General features: G+C 48.7%; 2 protein-coding genes across 2 annotated transcripts; both read right to left on the reverse strand.

Moving 5' to 3' along the window:
- Positions 1-1,150: 1,150 nt before the first annotated feature.
- Positions 1,151-6,501, reverse strand: ITGB1BP2 (integrin subunit beta 1 binding protein 2). The gene is made up of 11 exons (XM_008934925.3): positions 6,317-6,501; positions 6,053-6,102; positions 5,898-5,954; positions 5,160-5,308; positions 4,913-5,025; positions 4,615-4,673; positions 3,688-3,758; positions 3,361-3,463; positions 2,833-2,952; positions 2,321-2,383; positions 1,151-1,575 (listed from the first exon to the last, which is right to left on the reverse strand). Exons 1-11 carry the CDS (start codon positions 6,378-6,380, stop codon positions 1,324-1,326), a joined length of 1,101 nt encoding a protein of 366 aa, XP_008933173.1. The 5' UTR covers positions 6,381-6,501; the 3' UTR covers positions 1,151-1,323.
- Positions 6,502-12,819: 6,318 nt separating this feature from the next.
- On the reverse strand, positions 12,820-23,727 carry NONO (non-POU domain containing octamer binding). The gene is made up of 9 exons (XM_018070794.2): positions 23,513-23,727; positions 22,214-22,515; positions 20,035-20,130; positions 18,915-19,111; positions 18,078-18,162; positions 16,817-16,919; positions 15,438-15,480; positions 14,997-15,106; positions 12,820-13,860 (listed from the first exon to the last, which is right to left on the reverse strand). The coding sequence occupies exons 1-9, from the start codon at positions 23,591-23,593 to the stop codon at positions 13,723-13,725; spliced, it is 1,155 nt and encodes a 384-aa protein (XP_017926283.1). The 5' UTR covers positions 23,594-23,727; the 3' UTR covers positions 12,820-13,722.
- Between the last annotated feature and the right edge of the window lie 389 nt (positions 23,728-24,116).

Consider the following 24,116-nt stretch of genomic DNA (forward strand, 5'->3'; position numbering starts at 1 on the left):
CCCGGCCCCGGGACAGTCCCACCCCGGTCCCGACCCCGGCCCCGGTGATGGGCCAATGCTCCCGTACACCCCCGCCCTCCGCCCCCCTGCGCGCCGCGCGCAGCATCTGCCGTTAATTTCTGATTCTGCGTTCATCCCAATATAGCTTGGATCTGGTTTTGAATGATTTCTTAAGTTGATTCGCTTTAATCTCCACGAGCAGGAATAGGAAATAAGAGCACGCGTCTCTGTGTGTGCACAGCCACAGAATCACAGAACCAGCCGGGTTGGAAAAGACCTCTGAGATAGTCGAGTCCAACCTTTGACCCAACACCACCTTGTCAACCAGACCATGGCACCAAGTGCCACCTCCAGTCTCTTCTTAAAACCTCCAGGGACGGTGACTCCACCACCTCCCTGGGCAGCCCATTCCAATGTCTGCTCACTGTCTCTGTAAAGAACAACGAATATACATCACGCATCCTCAACAAGAATAATTCTTTCCTTAAAAAGAATTGTAAAACTCAGTGATAGCTTTTGCTTTCTCTACACAAGACTGTACAATGTGCGGCTGATACCTTTGGGTCTTTATGCGCGGATGCTCGGGTGCAGGCGGCACGCAGCTTGCACCGCCTCCCTCCCCCGTTCCCGGCGCTGTTTCGCAGCCCGGCTCCCGCGGAGATCCCCCGCCCCCGCACCCTCCGCCTGTCCCGTGCCGCAGGCGGGTATCGCCCTCCCTCGCCCCGGGCGCTGTCACGCCTGTGACGGGCTTTACAGGAACGCCACGGCTCCGCTGGAACCGCAGGCAGCGATGGCATTTCCCCTGCGTCCACAGTCACCAGCGCCCTCCAAAGACCCCCAAGGCCCGGCTCCCTTCCCCACGGCCGGGCGAGGGAGAGGCAGGGCGGTCGCACCCAGCAAATCCCGGGACTTGGCACCCCCAGAAGTGCCGGAGTCAGGCAGGATACCGGGCTGTGAGCACCCCCAGGAATGCCAGCATCAGGCAGGATGCCCAGCTCTGAGCACCCGGGCCCCAGGGACACCTGGCCCAGGCTGCCTGAGGTGCAGACAGAGGAGCTCCTTCTGTTGTCCTGCCCCAGCCAGACACAGGACAGGAAGTGGCAGAAGGCAGGGTTTGGCCCGCTGACGTTTCTTAAGCGCCTGTCAGGGATTTCAGAGTACAACCTTTGCTCTGGGTGTTTATTACTTGTTCCTTCTGACCAGGGGAGAGGGCACGCTGCAGCCTGCACACGGTCCAGGGTTAGGTCTGCTCCTCTGGAGGCAGTGTCAAGGTCACCAGCAGCTCAGGAACCAGCACTGCTCGGCTGCTGAAGCACTGGACTGTCAGCTGCTCGGTGTTCCCATCTCCAGCTCTTCATATTCCTCCTCCGACCAGCTTAAGCTGTCATCAGAGTCCTCCTCCTCCGCTGCCCCAGGCTCTTCTGCGTTGGCAGCCTCCTTCTCCTGCTCACCACAGGGCTGCAACCTGCTTTGGGGGAGCTCCAGCCTGGCCCAGGAGCCAGGGCTGGCTTTGCAAAGCGTGATCTCCACCTTGGTTGGGACCATGCTCACAAAGCTCTTCTGTATTTCAATGGTCTAGAAAGAGGGAAAGGTGCAGTGAGTGGGGCAGGGGAGGGCAGGCAGCACATGCTTATCTTTCCCCATAGTGGCAGAGCCCTGCCAGAGGAGAAATCTCTCCCTGTGTGCTGGGAGAAACCTGGGCTGCAGCTGAGCTCAGCTTCGCGTTGCTGTGTCTGAGCAGCACCACAGTGCTGGTACAGAGCTCAGGAGGGCTCAGCTCACCACAGTCACATGCGCAGCTGCGGCACAGCCTCTCCCCAGCAGCGAGCTGTGCTCAGACACAGCCATACCCACACCTGTCAGCCCTCTGCTGCCTGCAGGCACAGGCAGCACGCACCAGAAATACAGACAAGAAATGCACATGCAAATTCCTGTCTCACTGCTCCTCCCCAGCCAGCAAGCAGCTGAAAAATCAGTCTCTCCCCTCTCGCTGCTGCCTGCCTGCAACTCACAGCAGGGTTGCAGGGGGAGAGGGGGATCTGCTGGGCCACAGAGCATTTGGGGCAGCCTGAGACCAAGCCCAGAACACCTATAGAGCTGGCAGTGACCTCCAGCTCTGATCTTAGTCCAGGATTGATCAGTGCAGCCACCTCAGCCTCCTCACAACCCTTAAAGCATTTCCTAGCAGAGGTGGCTATAAATGCCCATACCTGGGCAACCCAGCCCAGGACCAAGAGCAAGCCCAGGCTGCCTCAAAGCCTTGCAGCCCAGCCCCATGCAGACTGCTGGAATAGGGAAATCAAAATAAACAGGATCTTACCCCCCAGAGCTCCAGTTCTGCCCGGAAAATCTTATTCCCTTCAAAGATGACATGAGCCTCAAGCTGCAACATCAACAGAAAATTATTTGAGTGGGTAGCACAGCACTGCCAGAGCTCTTCCCCCAGACAGTGTAGCCTCCTTTCAGCACCATAATGCATCCCATATCCTGACTCCAGGGTGATGGCCTGGTGATCCCCTCAGCACCTGGCAACATTTCACTCCCTTCAGAGCATGCCAGGTTCACCTCTGTCACAGGTTGGGTGATTCAAGGCCAGCAAAGCCACGCAGTGAGGCTGAAAGCCAGAGCTGCCAGGCAGATGCTGCTGCAGCAGTGAAGCCACCAGGCTCTCAGTTCAGGGACAGCAGGTCGGCTGTCAGTGCCAACCCTGCCTGTAGTAAGTCCAACAGGCCATCAAGGAGCACTGGGCCCCTGGCTGGCTCCTGGCTCATCAGAATCGGGTGGTGCCATGGAAGGACACTCCCCCAGCCCAGCTCTGCTGGCCCCACTCACCACAGTGCGATTGGCTTTGATGCTGCTGAGGGCGGGCAGGGGGTTCTTGGCATAGACTGTGACCACCACCTGGCTGCTGGTTTGGTGCCAGTCCTGCCGGCACAGCACTGCCTTCTTGTCCTGCCAGGGAGAGGAGCCCATCACGGCACGGCTGGAGCTCAAGCACATCCCAAACAGAGGGGATATCCCTGCTCCTTTGCACATCTCCTCCAGGTTGAGGTTGGCATCAGCTGAGTAAGACCCAACCCTGCCTTTCGTGCAGGTTTTTGAGGGAAGGTGGTTCATGCATAGGTGGGCAGCCCCTGCCAGGCTGTCCCATGCAACATGGGACATCTGTGCTGTGCTTAGGGTTGATCCAGGACTTGTTAAGATCAGAGACATCCCCTTCTTGTTCCAGAGTCACTCTAGAACAAACTCGTAAGTGCTGTGTGCAATCAGGAAACTCAGTCTGGAGGGCACTGCAGGGGCTGTTGCTGTTGAGGGAAAGTCTCAAACCAAATTCAGTTTTCTGCAGTTCTCTGTCCTTACCCCCTTCTCTGTCCAGCAGTGGCACCCTCTGCTGCAGCCTGGCTGGTCCATGAAGGCACTGAAGTCTGTTGTTTTGATTCCACAGCAGCTCCAGTACTTCATCCTGAGGAGACCAGGGTGACCTGAGTGGGGAATGCACACAGGAGCAGGACCGGGGACCACAGTGTGGTGTGGAGGGAGAGGGTCTTGTAACCAACAGCTCCTCCTGCCCCCTGTCATCACCCACAACTGCCCTGGCTGTGCTGCTGAGGCCACACAACCTTGCAATGCAACACTTTCAGCCCTCAGCAGGGTGAGTTTGCCCTCTGGCAAAGGGTTATTTCTTACCCCTCATGGAAGACAGGAACACCAGGATGGAACGTACAAACCTCTGTGTTACTCTCCGGGCCCTGGTAGATCTGTGGAGAGAGAAGCAGAGGACAGTTCTGTCTGTGCCTGTGGCACAGCATGATGTGGCACAGCCAGGTGTTCACTCATCGATGCCCATACACACACAGGGCACAGCACAATGCCCACATCACCCTTTTGCCAGGCCCAGCATCTGTGAAGACTTACTCTGGGACTACACTCAGCCAGCAGCCCAGCACTGATCCCTGCTCCCTGCTGGCAGGGTAGCCACCCTGGCTTTCCTGGGACAACAATGTCACTCCCATGACCCTGGCAGCAGCCCTTCTGTTGACCCTCTCCCAAACACAGCCAGCTCCCAGCCCGGGGCTGGTTTGGACATCATAAGAACTCACTGTGAGGTGCAAAGGGCCATTTGTCCATCCTGTCCTTTCCCCTCCTTCCCAGAGCATGTCAATCTCATGTCCTCATCTACCTCCTGCCTTTCACTCCCCGCTTGCTTCAGCTCTGCTGCTTCCCAAGCATTCCAGCCCTCCCATCCCTCCCTCGAGGCAGGCAGTGCTACATGAGGCAGCCTTGGGGCAAGACACAAAGTGGGCTGTGCAGCATTAATTAAATGCATTTTACTTACACGCCCAATCCTGGCTTTGTGCTATACTTCACTGCAAGCAATGGGCAGCAGTGAAACACGAGTGTACCACCAATCTGGAATGCAGGAATGTGGCTGGGAGGTGACAGAAGCAGCCACTGCAGGAATGGGATGAGCCCATGGAGCAGATGGGCACTGCCACCTCCCACCTGCCTGACACCCTGCCCTGCACCCAGATGGTGTCGTCTGGGTGATGAGCCCCATGATGCTCCTGGTCATGGGGAAAGGAGGGCAAAGCAGGGACCCCGCCGGGCACTCACCGCCTTGCAGGCTGCGTTCTTGCACCTGGTGCCAGCTGTCACCTGGGCAGCCGCCTCCCCTGCAAGAGCAGCACAGCTTCACACACACACCACCCTCACCTGCCCCCTGATCCCCCCTCAGCCCCGTGCTCAGCTCACCACCGAGCACAGCCCACTGCAGTGCCCCCCGGGCCCAGCTCTGTGGGTTTGCAGGTGGCTGAACACGCAGCACCCGCAGCCCAGCACTGAACCCATCACACAAAACCCCCCCCGAGCTCGCCATGTGCAACCCCACTGCCATCCAACAGCTCATCACTACCTGTGCCACTGCTCTCCAGGGTCTTGTCCTTGGAGGACAGGTTCAGTTTCTCCAGTGCTTGCTCCAGAGACCTGGATACTTTAATGGGCAGCAGTTGTCTTGGCTCATCAGAGCTGGGAAACAGCAGCAGCAAAGGCTGAGTATTCGGGGGTTTTTTGCAATTTAAGTGTTGTTGCCTCTCCTGAGGAAGCAGCAGAGCAGGACACATGCAGAAGCCTTACAACACTGTAAGCTGAGCCTATCTCACCTTGGTCTTTCCCGCAGCATCTTCTCAGCTGATTTTGGTCCTTGAAAGATGAGCTCCTTTGCTGGCTTGGCCTTCGGCTCATCTGAGGTCTCCCCTTGGCTGGAAGGCTCAGGGGGCTTCTCCTTGCTGTGAAACCCCTTTGTGCATCCCTGAACATCAGAGGCAAGCCTGATGACTGCTTTGTACTCCCAAACATGGTGGCTGCTCCCAAACTCTGCGAGTTTCCACTCTCTGGGGGCTCTGTGTCCTGCAGGGATGGGCTCTGACCCTACACCAGGGCAGGGGCTGTGTCCATGGGAATTCTCGGGGGCAAGATGGTGTGGCAGCCTCTCCTGGGCCATGGCAGGCAGGTCTCAGCCCTGCTGCACCCCAGTGTGGCAGCTGAATGGCAGCAGGAGTCTCCTCTATGTTCCCAGGCCTCTGGTGCCTCCTCACTCCCCCAGGACCACTCAGACATTCTCAGCTGTGCTGATGCTTTGGGCATTTATGTTCCTCCTACAGGATCCTGGTGGGGGATACCAGCCCCTTCCAGCACCCTTCTGCAGGAGAACCTTCCCTGCACTTTGGGAGCAGCACCCTTGCTTGCAGGCTCCTTGGAAGCAGATAGGAAATCCCTGGCTGGCAGGGCAAAAGGGGCAGCCTTGGTAGAGGATGGGGATGGGACAGGACAGGGCAGGGGCCAGGAGGAGAGGATGGAGGAAGAGCATTTGGGTGCATTTGGGCTGGTGGGTCGCTCACCTTTATGGAGAGGAACTCAGAGAAGTCTGTTGTGCGTTTCTTGCAGCAAGACCAGCCCTAGGCAGTAGGAGATGACAAGCTGGTCAGGTGTGGGCAACCCTGCTGGGCACAAGGTCAGCCCCTGCAGCTGCAGCCCCTGCTCCAGTCCCACTCACCTTCAGGGCATCGTGGAAGATGGGGACACCTGGGTGATACAGGCAGGAGTCTGAAAAGGGAAAACCAGGCAAAAGCTTTCAGGGGAAGCGATCCTGCCCACGAGCCACCTGTGACAGCCGGCAGGTCCAGAGCCAGCTCCTGCCATGTGGGCTCCTTGTGCTGGGCTTGGCAGCTCCAGCTGCAGCATGGCAGCCAGGGCCACACACTGGGAAAGCAGCACACGTTCCCACTCCCCCTGGTGCAGGGCACATGGGCCCACTCACCCTCGGTGTTGTGCTCAGGATCAAACCTCTGCCCGCAGCCCTTGTTGTAGCACAGCAAAGCCATCGCCCGGGAGAACTCGCACCGTCCTTCACTCCTTCCACAGAAATCCCACCAGGCTCATCCCTGCCTGTGATCCCTCCTCTGCTTCCCCACAGTTTCCAGCCCAGGCTCCAGGAGGTGGCTTTGCCTATCTTTGGAGGCAGCCGTGGGAGGTGGCTGGTAACCGGAGAGCAGGCTAAAGATGGACAGAGCAGCTGATGGGGCTTGGCGCCTCTGTTATCTCGAAAGGCATTTCTGTCCTGGCCCTGTGCCCAGCAGAGGGAATGGGCACTGCAGAGTGGCCTGGGGTGTGCAGAGGTCCTCCCAGTGTCTGTCATCCTGCAGGCATCCCTCGTGGAGGCATCAGCACCACCCCACTCACACACGGCTCCTCTGGACCAACTGCGCTCAGTTTCTTCAGCACTTATAGAAGCAGCTGAAAGTTTCCTGAAACAGATGGGAAGAGAATTCCTGGAGTCACAGGGCAAAATGTGTGCTGATCTCCCCCAACCCCAAAAGGCACAACCACCTGCTAAGCAGAGGCACCAGCAGACCAAGGCTGTGTGAAGATATCCTTCGATGTGGGGTCTTGTGCAGCCCAGGTGTAACAGAGTAGTCAAGGGAAGGTTCTTGGCCGGGCGTGAGAAGTAGGACACTGATTTTATGGGTGATTATGGTTAGATCTATTGCTGATACAGTATCTAAATATTGCCAATGCAGTATCTAAATAACAGTTCTAACATCTGTTACAAAATATAGTATATATAGGAGTAGTCCCTCCGGTTGAGCTTCAGTGAGACCCCCTCACTTTCTAAATTTCTCAGAGAAGTCTCAGTGAGGCTCCTTCCACTTAGTCTCAGATTAGGTCACAGTCTGTGTCTAAAGGATTATAATATAAGAAGGTTTGGCTAGGTCTTTAGCCTTGCAGAATTGACAATTAAAAAGCAATAAAGTACCTATGGCGGTACTTTAGGATTTTATCTCTGTATTAGACCAGATCTTAGCATTTTTCACTCACCCCTTCAAAAGTGAGTGTTCTGCATGTTCTGTGTTATCTCAAAAGGCATTTCTGCCCTGGACATACCCTGCAGGTGTCCCTGCAGGGGATAGGAGAGACAAACACCACCCAGAAGCTGCCTGTGACCTCAGGAGACCAGTTTGCCTGGTTGGCTCAGACTGCAGCAGTATTTTATACCTTTTGCAGGCCGATGTGCACCACAGACAATCACAAGCATCTCAGATCCCCCATATCTGGAATACATTAATTATGTGAGTATTCAAACAGTTCCTCCTGCAATACCCACTGGTGTTCTCATCTGACCTTGAGGGTGTGTGGGGGGGGAAGGACACATACAAAGACCAAGACCTGACTATATTTCCTTGAGCTCATGCCAAGGATGAAAACTGTTCCCTGGAAGATCACTGTCATCACAGAAAAGTGCAAAATGTTACTTGGCACCCCTGTACCAAGGAAGGGTTTGCCCAGACTCCCTACTCCTGTTCTGGGACCCAAGGGTTTTCCTCTACAAACAGGAAACCCTCTTGAGATCAAAGGTTTTACTTAGTTCCTATAAGTATCTAAACCAAATATTTTCTTTTTGCTGTTCCTGATTGCAGACACAGCTGTTTCCTGGGTGCTGCCTGGACCTCCAGGAGCACACAGCACCTGGGTACCATTTCTGTTCAGGAACCAGGGTTGATATAAGTCCTTGGCATTGTCAGACAGTGCAAAGGGCAATTCCTGCTAGCAGAAGCTGCACAAAGAGTCTGTACAAGAGGGAAACTCCCAGGGTCTGCCATGGCTGATGCAACTCCAACCCTGTCCTGTGATGCTTGTTTAACCTACTTAATCCCCCTACAGCAGCCTGAAGAATCTTCTGTCACCCCAAGGGGATCTCCAAAGTTCAGAGATGGACTGAACTGCCATCGAAATTCTGGAGCTTACCAGGGAAATTACTCCAGACTTATTTCACACTGCCCTGCTATTTCACCTCCCTATACTTGGGTGCCCTGTGTATAAACCCACATCCACCCAAAAGCTGGGAGGGAGATGTGAGGGCACTGGGGAGCTCTCACACCAGCATGAGCTCAATGGCTTCAAGCTGATACCCTCCTCGAGGCACTGTACTGCCTCAGAACACAATAACTAACCCAACAGTCCCAAAGGTGGGTAAAAAAATGCTGCTGGCATCCAGAGGCTCTGCTGAGGAGAGAAGGGTGGCTAGGGACCCAGGAAGCTGGGCAGAGGCCTGTGACAGGGGAATTTGCAGTGCTGGGGGCTCTAGGGTTTCAGATGTCCCTGTCCTTTCCATGAGCTGTCAGCAGGGCTGCAGCTGTCACCATCCCTGTGCCAGCTAGGATCTGGAGCTCGGGTTACCTTGCACACCTCAGAGGGAATACCAAGAGGGTGATGTGGCTCACACACATTGCAGAGATACCAGCAGGTACCTGGGGGGGCTGAGGCTGAACAGACCCCCTTGGCACCCGAGGAGCAGCAGCACAACTGCTCTGCCCCAGCTCCTCTGCTGCACTGGGGCAAATGTCTGCAGGAAACAAGGTGGCTGGAAAGACAGAACCTGCTGGGAACACAGCACAGTGACAGGGGGTAAACCAAAGTGTCCACGGCCCCCAACCCATGGGGAGGCTCCCCAGAGAGGACAGGGAGAGGAGGTGCAGCCTGGGAGGCAGACACAAGACATCCCTCATGAAACAAAGATGAGCTCCAGGGGAACTGCTCAGTTGGTCACCAGCAGACTCGAGGCTCTGCTGGAGCTGGTGCTTTAAAAATTAGGGAGAAGAGATGAGTTTCAGGTGGCTAAGAGTGGGCTGGACTGCACACCCATCACAGAGCATCTTGTTTGAAGCTGTGGCTTTTGGCAGTGGCACTTGGGCTGTGCTGCTGAGTGTGACCCTCCTCCTGAGCAGAGCTCCAAGTAAAGCAGAAGTCACTGTGTGAGTCAGCTGAGCAGGGACAATCATCACCAACACCTTTGCAACAGGTTGCAAGGAATGGGCCAGCTGAGAATTAAAAATAGAGCCTGGTTGGTTCATGTACACTTAATTTCATATATAACAGAACAAAAAGGAGGTAGAAAATAAAGAATAAATTATTTTCAAACCCAGCTTAATGTGTTTGCCCTTGAACAATCTGGGTCAGTGTAAAACAGCCCTTCACATTCCTGAGGAGAACACTGCTGAATGCCTCCAGGGAAAGAAACCCAGCTCACCCCTGACCCTTCAGTCATTCAGGATGCTCTGTGCAGCCAGGGTAGGAGGAAGGCACTGCATTTCTAAAGCACAGAGTAATTCCTCCATACAAAAGGCTGCTTAGGAGAAGGAAAATCCCTGACAAACATATTACTGCTCTGTATGCTAGCAGGCAGGATTAATGTTTTATTTATTTGGGAAATGAAAATCTTCCTCAGAAGAATATGTGCTGAGCAATTCTACATCAGAAGTTCTGCCCAGTCACTCTTCTGATAGCACTGCTGAGGGGTTAAGTACCAGCTGTTGTCCAAGAGGTCTGCACTGGTTGTGCTCAACAATTCAGAGATCAAATTTGAAAACGACCAGAAAAGTATCAGAAATGGGGATGTGGGCAATCTTCATCTCTCTGTTCAAGAACTCTGTCCTTCTGCAGCTTGGGTTATTACAGGATTATTGTCCCAACTCTCCAGTCCCATTGAACAATTACACCTTCAAACTGGAACCAGCTACCCACCTGATGGTGATTTTCTCTCTGTAACTCAGTATCTTGCTCCAGAGATAATTCAGTTTCCTTGGAGCTGAGCTGCTCCTCTAGGAGCTCATTCACTCTAGTGCTCACTCTGGAAACACATGCAATATTCCTCATCAGAAAGTGTAAATTAGTCCCCAACAGTAACCAGACCAAAAAGAAGAGCTCAGTCTACCCCCAAGCCTCAATTTTCTTGCCATTAGCCGGCATCCTTAATCAAAATCTGCTGCGTGAAATAGCCTGAACAGGTAGCAAGTGTGGGATTTTCCATGTTTTCCTTTGGAGGATCCTGTTGCCTTAAAAGCAAGGTCACTGTGAGCTCACTTAGAGCAGAGTGGCCAGGCTGTAATGAGGGAAAATGTCCTAAAAGCAGCGTTGTGCCCCTCCACTTTTTCTGCTCTTTTTGCTTACCTCTGGCATTCAAGTGACAACCAGGTACCCAAGTCATGACCAAGACAAAAGAGAGAACGAATGTGGCATTTCAGCAAGGCCACAGGAAATCACATCTTCCTTTTTTCAGCCCCCACAGGTAGCTCACTGGAGTAGTTTAGCACATCCCACCACTTGTAGCTTTCTGTGATAAAGTGCAGCTGCTCCAGAGAGGCAGTGTGCCAGAAAAAAAAATTGAAATGTTTTGTCTACTGGTTTGATATGACAAAATTATCCAGGTCCCAGCTGGATTTTTCAGATTTATCTTTGATTCTCACAAACTCAGTCACTACTGATTAAGAGGAAGCTGCACAAAGCACAAGTTGTAACTTCTGAAGTCCACAAATGATGGGGATTTAAAGCTAAGAGCAAACCATCAAGAACCAAACTGCTCCTCAGTCCTTGGTCTGGTATGAACCGATACTGCAGAACTGTGTTTTAAACAAAGTATGACAGCAAAAGGCACAGGTTTCTCTTCAGCATAGTTAAAATGTTGCATCAGTCTGCAACTACACAGTAGCCACCACTCTGGACAAGCACTCAGAGGAAAGCATTCCCTTCTGCACACTGGCTGAACATCAGCACATCCCAACAGGGCTTGTGCACAGCCCAGCCTCTGGAGCTGCACTGGCTGCCTGACACAGGCACTGACACCAGAACCCAAAGTGCCCCAGCAGAGGAAGGAATTGCTCTAGAGTGAGGCAGCCCTGCCTGCCCAGCTGCAAATGCTTCTGCACTAGACAGTGTGTCCCTGCCACGTGCCTCTGAAAACCTTAGCAACAGTTTGCTTTACAATTTCCCTTCCTGGAACCTCACTCACAGGTTTTCAGTCTCCTCCTTTAAAGCAAACTAAGAATAGTTACCTCTAGCATTCACACCAGAGTTTAGTTTTCTTCCTTTGCTGTCACTGGATCTTCAATTTGGATCTTTCAAACCTTGTTAGATGGGCTTTGAGCAGTGCTAAATCCCTCCTTCCCCATAATTTTACACCCCTTTCCTCCCAGGGAAAGGCAGTAACCAGACCCACCCTTATCAGGTAGTTGAACAGGACTGAGACAGCAGCAGAGTGATGCTGAATGTTTGAGCTCTGCTGTTTCCCTAAGACAGTGATTTCTCCTTTGGCTGCTCACTCACAGCAGCCAGCTGAGCAATGGGCAGGACAATGAGAACCACTGCAGACACCTGGGTGCAACTTCACAGTTTCTTCTCCTAGTATTTCACACTTTGGAATTAAATAATGTACTTACCCAGCAGCCATGGGACTAATAAACGTCTGACAGCTTCATTCCAGACAAACAGATCCATTCTCTCCCAGGGCAACAGAAAATCTAATCAGCATTCTCACCACCTTATTTGACATTTTGCAATATTGAGCTGTCCTAGCAAATGATCCAGGTGAAAAACCACCAAACCCTTCATACTTCACAATCAACCTGATAATCTCCATTAAATGCCTATCATCTCAGCAAGCCAGCAAGTAGTGCTGATGCTTCCAAATGTGGAAAACAAAACAAAGAGCATCAGCTGCAGCCTCTCTTCAGTACAGCTTATCATCCCATTCTAGGCTAATTAAAAGCCATCCAATGACTGGGGTAAATCAATCAAAGCTCCAGAGTGATTATATCATCTTTCCCTACTAAAGAGTACCTACATGACCAAACCCTAATTTAAGATAACATTTGGCATATCAAAATGTTTTCATCCTTCCTGTGATTTCACAATTCTTCAAGGCACCTCCTTATGCTTTTAGGCTGTAACTCTTTCTCCCTCCCTTTCCCACCTAAATTTATTTCTAAGCTTCCCTCTCTGCAGTCTCAACTCTAGAGATTCAGTATGAGAACACAAGTCACAGAAGGCTCCTGTCCCTGCAGATTCCCTCGTGTATTGCACAAGGTAAAGCCATCAACAGTCAGGAGTGAGCCCTCTGTTCCTACCCCAGCACAGGAGCTCAGGGCTCTGCAGGAACATTCCAGAGGCAACTGCAGCACAGGGCAGAGATGGACAGACAACTCCGCACCAGGAACTGAGCTCCATGTTCCCAGTGACACATGGAAAAGTCTTGTGTCTCACTGCTCTGCATCCACAACACAGACACACCCCGGGTTCCCTTCCCCAAACTGTTGAAGGTCTCGTTCCAACACATCAATAAAACTCATTCTGTGACAAGGAAAACTGTTAAGAAAACTGTCAGGGGTTAAACCACCTCTTTACAGAGCTATGCAAGAACAACTTTTGCACCATAATCTGAATCCACACATACATATTTGTATTAAAAAACAGAAGAGGCAACACACAAGATAAAAAAGGCTTAAAATCCATTTTAATAATGCATTCCTGTAACATTCCTCAGACAAACTTGAACTTTTTTAGTGGGACAATTACAGTTTGTGTTCAAACAGTTTACACTAAATGAAAAATCTTGTAGTACTTCTACACAAAAGACAGGCAAGGTTAGGATTATACAAACATTTGTTTCAGTTAAATCTTCAGCATGAGATACAGTATCTTTATCCAATAGATTGTACTTGACTACCAGTAAAAATAAAGAGATACAACACCTTATCAAAAAAATCCATCCCAACAAGAACCTCTCAGCCATTCAGGCTGCACAACTGTCAACTACTTTAAAGAAACAAATGGTCCAGATAAAAAGAGTAACTAACAAGTTAGGAGGAAAAAAAAAAAAGAAAAAAAACAAACATAAAGTCTCCCCCAATTAACTACATGACGGATCATTTGGAGCTATATAAATTTACAAAATCATGGGAGCTGCAAAGTACCCAAATGCTGCCCTAGTTCTCCAGAGACTTCCCTGTGCTCTTAAGCAAGGTTCACTACTCTAAAAAAATGCCAAGACATACGGAAATTTTATTTAATTCAGTCTCATGATTTCAGCTGCAAATAGGAAACCCGGAATGGTCAAGGCATTAGGGTCCTTGCCAGATTTCACCGTTACTGAACAACCACGGCAGCCTCCCAGAATCCTTTTTCACTTTAAAATTAGGAATGCACCACATGAAATCTTCTAAAACCTTTACCAGTCAGACTGCACTCCCCTTGTCCTAGAGTGGCTTTACCAGAACAGGCCCTAATTAGCTATTTTTAAAATCTGTTCCCCTCCTGTCCCCCCCGGTTGAACCCTGTGTGGCCTGCCAAGATGTCTTTCTCTTTGGGGTGTGTACAGGGGATAGCTTAATCCTGTTAGTATCTGCGGCGCTTGTTGGGGCCAAAATCCCCCCCTGGGTTCCCTCTGTTGAAGGCAGGGGGGTTCCCTCCCATGGCTCCCAGGCCTTCCATGGCTCCGCCCTGGCCGAAGCGGTCTGGAGGTGGTGGCGGAGTCTTGTGAGGAGGACGAGTGAAGAGGATGCAGGAAGGAAAACAAGGAACAACAAAGGGCAGTTAAAAGCCATTGGAGTTGATTTGAATTCCACCATACAAACCTTTACCACACCAAAAGCATCCCCATAGTCCCCAAACTGGACTGACAGGACCACTGCAGAACGAAGTCCCTTCTCCCACACAGCCTGTAGTCAGGTACACTGGGATGGTCTGCACCACCTCACAGACCAGTGTCCTGCTGTGGAGCAGGTGAGCCTTCTGAACTCACCTTCCCTTTCCATTCCTGGCTTCACCTTCCCCCCTTAATTTCCTTGTGTGGTACACATTCTCTTAACCTCAACCATTTCGCTGTCCCTACTACTTAAGTACAAAGGCTTATTGCCAAATAAAACTGCTCTTTACGACAAAAAATTATCTGTGACACAGCAGTCATGACACAGTAAGAAGTCTGAGCAGGAAAGTTTGCAGGAAAATTGTTTACTAGAGGGTGAACTTTCAGGACAAACTTTACTATTGCTGCTGCTGTTTCTGCTGGTGACTGGAAGTGCTGGCACTGTGGGAGGGTCACTCCTCTGTATGACAGAGGTCACAAAAGCCTCAGCCTATTGTAAAGCTCTGCAGTGAAGTTTAAAACCAAATCAAAATACAGAAATTTAAAGAAGGCAAACAAGTATAACCTCTGCTGATTCTTTGCTCTTTATCTCCTAAGCAAATTAGCTGAACTCATTTTAGCCAATGAGCACAGGAGATAACTTTGGTTTTAGAACTGGTGATGGACAGAACACTTCTGAAAGTTTGGCTTTATGCTTACAAGAATCTAAAACACTCTCAATTTAACAAAGTACTTCCCATTATGTGTTTTGAAAAATACCCATAAATTATTGCTAAGGTCTAGCAAGCATTTTAGCACTAGCTATCCTGGAAGTAAAATATGTAGTTATTAGACTTGACCCAATCTCCTGAAAATTACCAATGAATATCAAGGCAAGATTAACTTCTTAAGATTTCAGCAGGAGTTAAGCAAAGGGCTAAGCAAGATAAAGAAGCTTCAACTTTGGCAGCAATATGCTTAACATTGGAAACAACACAGTTTGCATTTAAAAGGTGTGCACAAAAAGCAGATGGAGATACATTACCATTCCCATGGCTCCATCAGGTATCATGGCTCCAGGACCAGTCGCAGGAGGTGCAGGAGCTGGGACATTGGTACCACCCATGGCTCCTCTATTGTTCATGCCAATGGTACCTGGAAAAGAAAACTGAGGAATGGTCCTGGCAGACACAGTGACTGGGGTCTGCTCATCACTTCAACACCCTGTAAGCTCCCTGCAGTGCTACATGCAGGGACAGTGTCTCAGTCTATCAACCAGCTTTGCACCAGTAGGTCAAGACAAACTGATCTTGCTTTACAGTATGTTCTGTTTCCTGTCACATGAACACTTCCTGTCACTAGACTGGGAGATTACTTTGACTGAGTTTCTAAATAAGAAGCCAATAAAATGAGATCACTTAAAAAAAAAAGTACAGATTTTGTAATAGAGGAAAGGAACATGGACAAGAACAAAGAATACTCTTACCTCCCATACCCATCTGTCCCATTCGCATGTCTGGTGGCTCCCTCTGGAAAGACAGACACTCATTTCAGCTGATAATCAGGTTTTTGAAAAAAATGTAATTATACAAATTCAATGGGTTCTGAGGATTTACTACTGAAAAATGTATAGAAAAGTCATTCCCAGGGTAAATTTCAAAGGAAGATATGAGCTACCTTCACACGATAACTGCTGAATGAACAGGTCTTATTTAAAATATCTCATTCTGAAAGGCTGCTTTTAACAATCATGGCAAAACATCCAGCAACAAAGTTGCACATGCAGATTTTACCAAAGGTATCTTGACATCTGGATGGAAAGATCTGTGAGCAGCAGTAACACATTAGACAGAATTAGTTTTGCTACTCCCTCAGCGTAGCTAAGAAGCTTTTCCTGTTGAAAGGAATGTAAGCTTACATAAAGACACAGTACTGGGTCACTTGCATTAAAACACCAGTTAGGGAGTTCAACTTCTTTTTGATTAACTGTGTGTCAGGAACACGTATCACAGCTATCTTTCACCACAAAACTGGGAGCACCCCTCCCGAAGTGAGGAATAATACTTTTTCCACAGTGCTAACTGAAGACAGATTTCACTTTATCAGTAGTCTCAGTGCCACTATTTATCATATGAGGACACTATTATTTGGAGGAATCAGGACTTCTGCTACACAGGGATAATATTCCCACGTTTGGGTCAGTCATGTGGTTTTGAACTGTTTAGTTTGACACATATTTAGCTATTTTGCCTAGGGGACAATTTTTCACTAGTATCCATAAACACTTGCCCTGCAGCTGCATTGGTGTTGCTACACCACCTGGACAGCACTACAGCTGTTCCCACAATAGATAGGGGCTGGGACTGGAAACAAATTGCAAGACAGTTCTTTTCACAGATCTGGAGATACTGTTATTAAAAGGCAGGTTATTACACGTTACATTATAAGAAAATACTGGACCAATTGACTTTTAAGTACAAGCAACTGCCTGCAGCAGTGCCTCAAGTTGGGATCATTTCACCTAAGCATGACTGAGACTGCAGGCTAGGGATGTAGCCAGGTGTAGAATCATAACAGGATACTGCTGCAGTACCTCAGGACAGTACATGTTTACTGTTAGAATGAGTTACCATGTATTTTTCTCAGCAGCACAACAGCTAGTGGGGGTCCTACATGAACAGTGGTGGACAGAACTGGGGTATTTACACTTTCCAGGCTAAACTGCATTAAGACCGGAGGGAGCCAATAATTTAGGGTAGAATGCACTACAGATGTACAGTCCTCCAACCAAGTTAAGAATTCACAGAAAGGGTAAAAATCTAGTGTCAGTGTACAGATGTAATGGAAAGGTAGAAGCACTCCTACCGCGTCGGCAAAGTTCCCTTTAAAGCCTTCCTGCTGGCGCCTCATCATCTCCTCTTGCTGCCTTCTCATTTCCTCCTCACGGCGCCTGCGTTCCTCCTCTTGCCTGGAAAAAAGGTCCAAGGATGCTCAGCACAACACACACCAACCACCTGCATCACTGTGTTGCAGTGCTGCCTCATGGATCTCGATTGGAAACTCAGAACTTTAAGAACATTATTTTGCTGATGCTGTAAAATATGAGATATCTCATGATGAAAACAAATGTTTTTGTGCATGGAGACACTTCCAGCATTTTCACTTTAAGGAGCTCATTATAAAATACAACATGAGCACACCTGTGTGTGAGTGTGTGTCTCCTGAGGAGCAGCTGAAGGATCTGAGGATGTTCAGCCTGGAGAAAAGGAGGCTCAGGGGGGACCTTCTCACTCTCTACAATTCCCTGAAAGGAGGGTGGTGGAGCCAGGTGGGGGTTGGTCTCTTCTCCCAAGTAACAAGTGACAGGGTGAGAGGAAACGGCTCCAAGTTACACCAGGGAAAATTTAGACTGGTATCAGGGAAGATTTCTTCACCAAAAGGGTTACAAAACATCGGAACAGGCTGCCCAGAAAGTGGTGGAGTCACCACCCCTGGAGGGATTTAAAAGATGTGTAGATGTGGCACTTTGGGACATGGTTTAGTGGTGGCCTTTGCAGTGTTAGATTTAATTGGACTCAATGATCTTAGAAGTCTTTTCCAACCTAAATGATTCTAAGGTTCTGTGCACACAGCAGCTCCCAAATGCATGTTGACTACATGCAATATCATACAAGACAGTTCTCAAGCCCCTTCTATTGCACAAGTAGCCTGGTAATCTTCCTGGAGCTTCTCAAAATGACCCTGAGACAAGGAAGTGCTGCAATGGAGAGAGAAATCTCCAAGACTAAGTTAATCCTCAAATGAAAATACAGATGCTGGAATGGGATTTCCCAACCTGCAGCACAGAAGCCACCAGATCACTGCACAGATTCTGAATTTTCTATCTGCTTCAGTAAAGGAGCTTTACTTAGACATAGTATTTGCTTCTTGACTGTTCTAATCAATGCAAGAAACTTCTAACTCTTCCATCTCAAACCAACTGTACACTCTCCCTATGAACAAAAAGGCCTAAAGTAACAACCACACTTTAGGTAGTAATTAAATTGTCACAGGGAACAATTAGGTGCACTGAAGAGGCATTTCATTCCACTATGGATTCACAGCATTTCATAACCTGCCCCCTTACCTGAGTTCCAACTGTTTACGTTTTTGTACTTCTTGGTTATGCAATTCCTCCATTCTCCTCAGCTCTTCCTGGCGTCTCATTAAATCTGTGTGACAGTAAAAAACAAAATCAACTCATCTCCCATGCCACCTCATCAATGCCTGAGCTAGAACCATAACACACAAGGGAATATGGTAACAGTTTCCATCCATACAGTGACATCTCTCACGTTAGGTTCAACAAGGCTCAGTGCCAGGTCCTGTACTTAGGTCACAGCCACTCCGTGAAGTGCTCCAGGTTGGGGGCAGAGTGGCTGGAAAGCTGCCCAGCAGGAAAGGACCTGGGCAACAGTCCCTGAATATGAGCCAGCGTGTGCCCAGGTGGGTGAGAAGGTTAATGGCACCCTGACCTGTACCAGTAATAGTGTGCCAGTAGGACCAGGGCAGTGACTGTCCCCTGTACTGGGCACTGGTGAGGCCACATCTCAAATCCTGCGTCCAGTTCTCACTGCAAGAAAGACATTGATGGGCTGGAGCATGTCCAGAGAAGGGCAACAGAGCTGGGGCATGAGTGAGACAAGGAGCAGCTGAGGGAGCTGGGGGTGTTTAGCCTGAAGAAAAGAAGGCTTGTGGAGACCTTGTTGCTCTACCCCTACATGAAAGGACATTAACAGTTTGACTTGATGATCTTTTCCACCTCAGCAGTTCTATGATTCCATTAATTTGCTGCTACTATGCTTGGCTACAGGACAAGCAGCTACCCCACAGCTCACCTTCAGTGGGCTCTGGCCAGTGTGCTGAGCTACCCACCCCTGGATGGTGCAGGGCCCTGTCCCCTGTGTCCACCTCTGACCGGTACCTTGCCGCATGAGCATGACTTGGTGCTCGTGGCGAGCTGCTTCCATTTCCATTTCCAGCTTCTCCCGAGCTTCCTTGATGTTGCGATCTACTTGTTCCTGCTGCTGCTTCTCCATTTCTATTAGAGCCTTCCAACGCATGGCATATTCATATTCAAAGCTGCCAGGCTGTGCGAACCGAGGAGGCTGCTCACGCTCCCTGTCAAACAATGAGGAGCTAGTGAATGCTTCAGGAAAGCCAGGAGGAATCAGGAAAAACACATTTGTGCATCAAATGCCACAGCAGCTCCTTTTAGTTAGCTATGGCTGAGACACCAGCTTGTCTGCTCCTTGGGAGTCATTGAAAGGAGGAACTTGGGCAGAATCCTCCTGCATCGAAACTGTCCTCCTCCATAACAAGTAATGACACTGCTTTCATAAGACACCAAGAGATTCTGGGTAAAGAGATTTAGAAATACTCTTGAAAGCAACAGCCTTTGCTCCTGCTGCACATCTAATGGACACATCCACTCCAGAAACAAACACTGCCCAAAGGTGCATGTTTATTTCTGCAGTATCTGCAGCCCCTGCACCTGGAGCACATGACTATTCCTAATACAGCCTCCCAGTTCCTGAAACTCTCATTTTCCTTACATGAAAAATGTATGAGATCACCTGGTTTTCTAATGCCAACTGCTCAGATCACAAGACTCTTACTTATACTGGGAAGTCTTCAAAGACTGTGGTCTTACACCTGGATAGCTCTACAATCTCCTAATGCTATTCACATAAATCCTTAAATTTCTAATGTGGGTTCAAATCTCTTTCCTATACAGGCTTTCTGTAATACTTGCCAGGGAATCTCATGTTATCTGTGTTATCTTAAATTGACTTAACTTTTTATTCCAACAACTGGAAAGGACTTATGCAAAGTATGTGGAGGCTGCCAGTCTTATCCAGCAGTGTGGATTCACACACTTTCTTTCAGCCAACCATGGCAAGAGAACAGTGTATGCAATTCTCTTTCCAAAGCCACATCTACAGAAAAAAGGAGGACCTCATGAGCACTGATGAGCCACCCTTCTCAGACTGAGGCACTAGTCCACAGGTAGACATATCTCCTGTTGCAAGCCAGGCACATACTTGTGATATTGCTGGTTTTTGATGACTAGTTTCTCTGGTAGTCCCTCTTCATCATCATACTGATCCATGGGCTCCACAGTGACAGGTCGAGGGAATCTGTAAAGAAAAGATGAGGTGCTTTCAAGAAAATTCAAGAACGAGCTTGCAGTTTTGGAAAGTATGTGTACTGTGTCTGAACCTATACTGCTTTTACTACTGCTCAAAGAAACCCAGGGCAGTTGGGGATCTCAATCAAAGTGAAATCAGAAATTACTTTGAACACCTTTTTTTTGTTCTAGAACAGGAACGGAACCTTTAATCTTGTTGAACGGTAAATTCTTGTTGAATCCAAACCAAAATTGTACTGAAAGAATATCTGCAGTTAGTGGTTGAAATTAACAGCTTAACTAGAACCTGACATCCTCCAGCAGGATCTACTCAACATGATGTCCTGTAGACTCCAGTGTCTGCTTTTTCTCCCTTGCTACGTGGCCAACCACGGGCCACACAAGTCCATCGGTGCCTGTTTATGGCTGTCTAAAGCAAAGAGCAACTACACCACTCTCCCTGGAGACTGCAGGCTGTACCATGCAGTCACATTCTCCTGGTGAGACCACCAGGCAGTTGCCAAGCAACAGTGCTCTGAGAGTCCACTGGGCCCTGCCTGAATTCCCACCCCCAAGGAATCCACTGGTGCACTTCGCAAGAGAACTGCACATGTGCTTCTGTCTTTCTGGTTTCTGCATGGAAGTGTCCCCAGGCTCTGAATTAGCTCCTCACCACGGGGCCAACACTGCTCATCCTCAGCACAAAGCAGCTTCTTGTTGGCTCCTCAGCCCCATATGCCAGAGCTGGGGAGATGGAAGAGAGATGATCCTGCTATGCCAAGCAGCAGGGGGTTCCCAGGCTCCAGCAGGAAGGCAGGATATGGGAGGCTAAAATCTCTCTCTTCAGCTAAAGATCCATAGTATAGCTTTTCACTTTGATGTGACATATTCCATTATTAACAGTCTTATTTTCCAACATGAACCAATTTCCAACAGTTTATCTACTGTTACTGCCTTGAACTAGGATAAACCAGAACAAATTGAATCAAAACCAAACCATAACTAGAAATAAACAACTGACTGGTTTTTGGTCCTAGGTATCAGACCCTAATGCACTGATAGCTATAAAAAGATTGAATGTTACCCTCAGTTATACTCTGGAGTGATTAGTTTTGCATGATCACTTTTAAAAATCTCTTTTCATGGTTCTTCCAGGATACAGAGATACAGACTTCTGAATCAGCAAAAGCTCTCTAACAATAATCCTCCTGTAGAGCACTACACACTATGCTGGTCGGCCTCGAAGAGTCTCAGAGAAAAAAACAGGTATTAAAGAAATAAACCAAACGTGCTTTTTGAAACTCAGTGTTCCTGTGCACAGCTGTGCCACTGCAGATGCCCAAGAGGTGAGAAGCAGAAAACTTATAAAATTACTTTCAAAATTAGCAATATAGTCCCATTTCGGGAAGTATTCTAGTCAGAAATTCTAGGAGTATACATACAAAATAATTTTTATTTCCAAGAGATCAGAAATGGCTCCCTCTTAACAGTTAGAGCAGTAAACTGAGTGTTCTGTGGAATGCAACTAGAATTGGTCTTTTACTTGAGGAAGTTCACATAACTATGCAAGAACATGCTTTGCTGCCTTATTACATTTCAAGCACAGGCAAAACAAACGATGAAAACTTCAAATAGTCCCATCTGAGCAGTTTCTCCAACAGATCCCATACCCACAGTGGCATTCCACCCCAGCAGTGCACGCTGCCAAGTGGAGCCCCATCCCAGAGTGACCCAGAGTGTACAATTAACACACCTGAGCTTTGTTTCCAAACAAATGACACAGACGGTCTCTGAAATAGCTCCTGCTTCTTAAAGGCTGCTTTAATTGCCCTAAGAAGGTTGTTTTACGGAGAAAGACTTTATTGGGAAGTTTTATGCACTTACCCCACCAGCAGCTTCCCAGAAGAAAGTTCTCAGACCTGAGTTTCAGCACAGACTGTCTCTTACTGCAACAAAGCTACATAAAGTTCTCCCCAGGCCAATCACCTCGTGCCCCATCTGTCCCACTGTGGTGCAAGGAAACACTGCTCACAAGCCCCTGCCACCCAACGTGCACACATGCCAGTAGAGCCCCTCTCGCCCTCCACACTTACGTAGTCAGCAGGAAAGACCCATCACTACATCTATCCAGGGCTTTCCTAGCAGCAGGCTTCCCTGAGAACTCCACAATGCCTTTCCCAGAGGATCGTCCTCTGTCATCCACAATAACCACAGCCCTTTCCACCTGGCCAAACACTGAGAAGGCTTCCTCCAGGAGCTCATTGGACACAAACTGGGGCAGGTTCCTGACTGTCAGCGATGCACTGTGGCACGCAAAGCGCACTCTGAGCTGCTTCCCACGGAGAGGCATGTTGTCTAGCTCCACCTTGGCAATCTCTGCCAGAGTGCGAGTTTCCTGGGGATAAAAACAGTCAGCATTAAAACTCTCAATGTGGCACAGAATCAGTGGGTCACAGTCACAACACAAGCTGATTTCTGCGGAACAAGTACTTCTGAGAGGAACAAATGATCCCCCCACAGTACAATAAGAAGTGTCCCAACAAACCAGAGCTATCATCACTGACTGTGGCTGAGTCTGGGGGGGAGAAACATAAAAGACATACCTTTAGTCCAACAGCCAGTATGAACTAAGCAAACAATTAAATTATCATTATCTATCACAAATAATTATACTGAGGCTACAAAGCATGCTTTTTTTAAACAAATACATTTTAAAAAATAATCAAGACTCAACTATCAGCAAAGTCTGATAAGGAACTGCTGACTGTATGACAATCCATGAAGCCCTCCTATGCCAGTTTTACACCTTTCCACTCACTTAAGTCACTACCAAGCAGCTGCACTACAGCAAAGTGCCCCAGACTTTGGCGTGGGCCCCTCATGCTCCATCCACTCACCCTGAGGCTTTCAGGAAGGTGGTGCATGAGCCACTGAAAACTGAGAACCACTACTCTATGCTGGTAGCTACCTCCCTTCTAGACACACTTCAGTGTGATCGTCCGGAGATCCCTTCCCTCAAGAGCATTAATCACTCCAGGAATACTGCATGACAAACTATGTCCATATTCACACTCTTCCAGAAAATGGAAGTTCACTTTGTCTATGACAGCATCATGTTCATATGGGTTTTTTTCTGCTTTCTACCACATGATTCCAGAACAACTGTATCAAATAACTCATAAGTCCTGCCACAAGCTGCCCAAAATTCACATTTCTTCTCATAACGAGCTCTGGGCAAACCACTTGTAGGAGCTAATCTCATATTCCAGGTTACTAAGATCAACAGTAGGCTTAATTAACAAGATATCTGAACATCTACTACTTTCAATTAACCACACTGCTACAGTGTGAGCCATTGCCACAACAACAACTCCAAGGTAGAAGTCACTCACCAGCCTGATAAAACCAAAGCCTTTGTCCTTGTGTATGAAGACTTCCCCTGCCTTGCCATACTTCTCAAACAACTTTCTCATCTCTTCCTCTGTAATATCTGGGGGCAGATTCCCCACAAATAGGCGGCTTCTTTGGGTGAAGGTCTTTTCCCCAGGTTTCCGGAAATTCTTCAGGTCAATAGTCAGGCCTTCATCTGAGGGGAATAAGGTACACAGCTGCTCTACAGTTGGGGGGATAAATTTTATTAGGTTTCATCACAGTGACCACAGAGACACAGGACAATACAGGTAACACCACCCATCCACTTTGCTCTTAAACCTCTCCAGCCATCTCTACAGCAACCAGGGGGTTTTATTTCAGAACGGCCCCACAGTTTTCTTTAAAGAAAACACATCCTTGAACCTCAGTGCTCATTGACAGCAGGGAATGACAGTCTAGAACTGGAAAAAACACCAACACTGCAGCTTGAAATAGCATGAGATATTTCACCCAAACTTTTCCAGATCTGGTCAAGGTAACTGGGACACAACAAAATCAAGCGTAGTCACAACACAGTGATTAGAATTGGATTGCTATTAGAACCTGAGTAATTACAAAAGAGCC

Source organism: Manacus vitellinus, unplaced genomic scaffold (assembly GCF_001715985.3).
Source record: "Manacus vitellinus isolate BGI_N305 unplaced genomic scaffold, ASM171598v3 scaffold_19_pilon, whole genome shotgun sequence".
Lineage (NCBI taxonomy): Eukaryota > Metazoa > Chordata > Aves > Passeriformes > Pipridae > Manacus > Manacus vitellinus.